The sequence below is a fragment of the Solenopsis invicta genome, chromosome 6 (assembly GCF_016802725.1).
Source record: "Solenopsis invicta isolate M01_SB chromosome 6, UNIL_Sinv_3.0, whole genome shotgun sequence".
In the NCBI taxonomy this organism is placed as follows: Eukaryota; Metazoa; Arthropoda; class Insecta; order Hymenoptera; family Formicidae; genus Solenopsis; species Solenopsis invicta.
In genome coordinates, this window is record NC_052669.1 from 15,138,067 (window position 1) to 15,143,333 (window position 5,267).

At 31.6% G+C, this 5,267-nt stretch overlaps 1 protein-coding gene across 1 annotated transcript; it reads right to left on the bottom strand.

Moving 5' to 3' along the window:
• Positions 1-2,190: 2,190 nt before the first annotated feature.
• On the bottom strand, positions 2,191-4,839 carry LOC120358099. The gene is made up of 3 exons (XM_039450817.1): positions 4,461-4,839; positions 3,080-4,353; positions 2,191-2,554 (listed from the first exon to the last, which is right to left on the bottom strand). Exons 1-3 carry the CDS (start codon positions 4,837-4,839, stop codon positions 2,225-2,227), a joined length of 1,983 nt encoding a protein of 660 aa, XP_039306751.1. The 3' UTR covers positions 2,191-2,224.
• Between the last annotated feature and the right edge of the window lie 428 nt (positions 4,840-5,267).

Genomic DNA, 5,267 nt, shown 5'->3' on the forward strand with positions numbered 1-5,267 from the left:
CCAATTTATCACAGTAAGCTCTATCTGTCGGTCATCCATTTTAAACTTCTTTTTCACGATAACTGTAAATGAAAAGGTAAGTTTTCTATAATATTAATCGTCGACTTTTGTTATCAACTATTAAAAATATGGATATTTACCAAATATCGTACGTGCAACAATAGTTCCTTGCAGTTTTATATTATTTTTTCTTCCTTGCCAGGAAATTATCGCTGAAAGTTGTGGAGAAAACACAGCTCCAAGTATTCGTCTTATCATATCGTTGCCATCTTTTCCACCTCGAGTGGAAAACATTTTTTCCTTAAAGAATCAAGAAAAATATAATTAAAATTTAACATTTGTGTATACTTTTATGATTTTTATTTTTTTTTATGAACACTTACAAGTTGTTCACACGCGACCGTGTTATTAGACAACAACGTTTCTAGATCATACCAATCCTGCATAATTGTGAATGGAAATGTAGGCAGAATATTTTCCAATTCTTCTTCCTGTCTTGCGTGCCTGATGTTCCTTTCGCGAAAGTTTTCTTGAGGATTATTTAAAATATCTTGTACTATTGGCACTAAAACGTCCCGTATTTCTTTAACATCAAATTTTATTTTGATTAAGTCACGTATTACTAGTTTTTCGAATTCTGTAAGAAATTGTAAATTAATTATAAACTCATAATAAGTATGTTCTCTATGTAGGATCAGAATAATTAAATAGTTTACCACTTTCACCGATATAGTTTGATGTTGTTAGTAATGTTTCTTTGCGAGGAATTGAGGATATTATTCTTTGTTCTTCTTGATACATATTCTTGCTGCATCCTGGTTGTGCATCATCTAACGAGGAAACATATATTAAGTAATTATCTGCGCTTTAACAGTTCGAAAGATTAGAATTTGAGACGGGAAAATATCTCAAAAATATTTAAAAAAGATTCAAATAAACGTTATTGGACATTACAAAATGTATTAACTCATCATGTCAGTTGATAACACATTTCGAGTTGTTTTAAAATACTTGAAAATATTAAACTGTGAGTTTTAAAATACTTGAAAATGTTAAACACTTTTCTCATGTTTTATTCCTTTTCACTTAAGATTAGAAAGAAAGCTAATCATAACGTGTCTATTTACATGAATTCCAAGTTCAATCTCATCACCAGTCAATACATTTTTTTAATGTCTTAAACAATTTTTTTTCAATTTTTTTGTAAAGCCTATTTTAAAGATATTTACTATCCTAGAATTTTTGCTCGATTGTACATTTTATAAAACGTAAATATTTTATAAATAATTATCTGATTTTTATAGCAATTTTCAATTTTTTATTATTTTTTGTTCTTATACAATTTTTTATTATTTATATTTAAGTTAAAATATTACTTTAACTGATAATTTTAGTAATAAATTAATATGTTTACCTGTAACGCTATTGCGGTAGTTTTGTGGTGACTTCGTGGCTGAAAAAGTAATCTTTTTTCTAGGAGCCTCACAATTTGCATTTACAACTTTTTCGTTGGTAACTGCGAAGGCTTTAGGTAACTGTACGTTTGGTTTTTTCGGAAGCGTATTTTCCTTTTCTTCTTCATCGTTTGACGAATTACTTGTAGCACTTGTACTTGTGAAGTTTGGCTTCGATGCATTGTGCAGGAATGTTGCCTTTTTCTTTGTACAGCTCTCTGTTTCATCTGATGAATTGCTGTTACTATAATATTTGCGATTACGTTTAGATAATCGTTTTCCCAAAGCTTTTACATTTTTTGATTGAAAATCCGATGAAATTTCGGCGTCTTTCAAATTTGACTGAGCTGTATCGAAATCGTCTAAAAAATTGGTTTTATGTTAAAATCCAGTCAATTATCGGCTTTTTAAAGTCATGATTTAATATAAATTGAAATAGAATCTTTAATGAATATGTAATATATTTCAAACTTATCATTTAATTTTATTAATTATATACTTAATTTAAAATATTCTTCGTTATATTTTGTATTGCGTACCAAACGTGCTGAGGACTCTGCACTTGTAGATCTTCCAATGTTTATTGGGAAGTGTTCTACGAACAACATTTTTCTTGGGGAAAGTAGTATTGGGCCAGCAACATGTATCATTGATGTACAAATCCAAAAATCTGGCACAACTTCTACAGTGTTTTCTTCCATAAAATGGACAATGCAAAATCGTGAAGACATCTATGTATATAGTGAAATATTTAAATAATTAATAGATAATTACTGACTGTGTATCAATGGAAATATTACGATATTGTTGTGGCGATGTTCAAAAATAGGAAGAACGACGCCTTTATTTTTTATATTTTCAATTGGAAACGATCTCAAAGAACTGTATTCGCCAGGAAATTGTACTATTCCGAAGCAAGTCGATGGTGCTGGAGAATTAAAAAACGATTTTCCATTTTTCGCAAGTTTGCCAATAATGACAATACTATTATTACGATGGCAAATATTTTCTACCATAACAATACTATCATCTTTCATTATGCAGCAGTTATTAGGAGCTTTTGTAGTAATTGTAAAATGTTGGAATTGAATCTTTGTATACTACTGTGTCCAAAAAGTAAGGTGACATTGCATTTATTTCGAAAATTCTTTATTTATTCTTGCAAATCAATTTCGTCCCCTTCAAAGTAATCCCCCCCTGATATAATACATTTATTCCAACGGATTTTCCAATCTTCGAAACAGTTGTAATAATCGATTTCAGGAATGGCCTTTAGCTCCTTCTTCGCAGCGGCTTGAATCTCTTCTATCGACTCGAAACGGTGATTCGTGATTTTTTAACCAAAAACTCGACTAATATCGTTCCACAACCACCGTATTCACCTGATTTGGCTCCATGCGACTTCTGGCTATTCAGCAAACTCAAGCGGCCGCTCCGGGGACACCGTTTCGCTGCGAAGAAGGAGCTAAAGGCCATTCCTGAAATCGATTATTACAACTGTTTCGAAGATTGGAAAATCCGTTGGAATAAGTGTATTATATCAGGGGGGGATTACTTTGAAGGGGACGAAATTGATTTGCAAGAATAAATAAAGAATTTTCGAAATAAATGCAATGTCACCTTACTTTTTGGACACAGTAGTACATCGGCGGTCTGCAATCATTTATCAAGAGTCCATTGTAACATTCTCTCCTTAATTTATAGGTATTAATGCGATCGATAATTTCAACGGTAACACAATTTCTTCTTAATTCAGAAACTCTGTTACTTATTTGCTGAAGAGGTTTATCACTTTTTCTCACAATTTTCTTGATTTCTTGCAAGTAGTTTTCGAAAATAAATGCGGAAAATTTGTCTAATGCTCCCCATTGTAAAGCATCATCAGCCAGATGTAACAATCCATGTGTATTATATGTAGCATTGTTTATTCCATACAATAATAAAAAGTCGGTAAAATACTCTTGTAATAAATTTTTTGCGTACCTGTTTTGTTCTACATCTATTTCAGGAGTTGCTAAGATACGTATAGCTATTGATAATTTAAGAAAATGCTCATATATGTCCTGTCTTACGACTTTACGAAGAACTATTAGTCCAGTATACAAGAGAAATTCTCTATATTCGGTTGCCTTCATTCGATCAAGCTCATCTAATGCTCTGGGTTTTCGAGCAAATTCTAATGGAATGTGTGTTCTTAATGCAAGTTGTCTACGTGAAATCTCGAGAACTTGTTGTGTTCCCAGTTTCATTGGATTTAATTTTCCGGTCATTAATTTCAGCATTTTTTCACTTGTCCCAGTAGTACCAAATGCATATAATCGTGGGGGAATTGGGAAATCTATGTTAAGTTTTAACAAGGGACTTACTCCAGTATGGTGTTCAATTTGGGTTTGATTGATAAATGATTCTTTGGTACGCAACGAAGCATTCATTTCTGGAAATACTACTTTTCCTTGATAGATACCTTTAGTCTCACATTTTGGACACCCATAAAATCCGCTATGACTTTTTATAGAGCAAACATAAGCTCTCGCAGGAGCGTCACATATGAAGCAATCAATTATGAATGGAATGTTCTTGCCAGCATAAGTAAAGCCATTTTGAATTAGGTTTTCAGCTTCTTCGATAAACATTCGTAAATATAATTCAATGCCTGGTGGTTTCCCATACCCGTGAAAGGCTCCAATTAAAAATGGTCTCTTATTTATAAAATTTCTAAAACTCCCAAGAATAGGCCATAGTTGGCTCTTGGAACTTTTAGCAAGAGGTAGTCCATCTATATTAACAGATAAATGTACTTCTTCTGGTAGACACCTGAGGCCATCATTGAGTTCAATTATATGCTGCAAGCCCTTTTCTATTCCAAAATGACAGTACAGTCCATGTTCCATTTGAATAACTCCCGTTTTTTAGGTGTTTTTAAAAGTGTTCGACCATTTTGTGGAAGGCTCTTCATACAATTTTCGGTTCTTAATACGTGTAAAAGATTAGTTACGGCAGATATACATATATTGTTTGCATGACTCCATTGCACTAGATTTGTCTGCAATCTACCAATATTTATTTTGTTATCAACATCGCGTTCCGATTCCATTGAATCTTCGCTATCGTATTCGTTCGGTAAGATTGTTTCTTCTTCTTGTTTCATATCCTGCTCTTCTTCTACTTCTTGTTGCTCTTCTTTTACTTCTTGTTGCTCTTCTTCTATTTCTTGTTCTACTTCCTCTTGTATTGACCGGTTACAAGCTTTATTGTAATTGAACGGAATGTCTTCGTTTATTTGCAACTGTCTATCATTACTATTATTGTCACACTCTGACATTCTCGTTTCAGATAAATTTTCTGATTCTTTATAGTTACCACCAAGTTCAATGTCCTGTAACATTTCTTTTATAAGTCGGCCTCGGTGCCGACGACTATAAAATTTTTGTTTCTTTAATTTAGGCATGATTCCGTATTTTACTTCAGAAGAAAATAATTGGTGACAAAATCTATTTCAATTCAAATAACGTTTTTGTGAACGTGACAGTCAATATAACGTTTGCGTATGAAGAACTTGCCGTCTGTAAAACCTGCCAATTTAAAAATTGAAGTATATTTTTTAATCGTAAAAGTAATTGTATATTAATAAATCTTTAAGTTAAACGTTTCGTATATATTTAATTTGATTTCATAATATAATTGAGAAAAAATTACTTAGGAATATATATTTGAATATATTTAAATAATGTAAATAATTTATTCCAATAGTATCTTCTAAACATTTATTTAAATCTAAATATTTAAGAATAAAAAATTTACATTAAATAAATT

Bases quoted from the DNA above. Each gene is read 5' to 3' on its own strand.
- LOC120358099 (XM_039450817.1), bottom strand. From the start codon at position 4,839: ATGTTACAGGACATTGAACTTGGTGGTAACTATAAAGAATCAGAAAAT. The intron at 4,354-4,460 runs GTATATCTGCCG...AAAAAACGGGAG, and splicing joins GAGTCATGCAAACAATATAT to TTATTCAAATGGAACATGGA. The intron at 2,555-3,079 runs GTAAGGTGACAT...TGGACACAGTAG, and splicing joins TGTACTACTGTGTCCAAAAA to TATACAAAGATTCAATTCCA.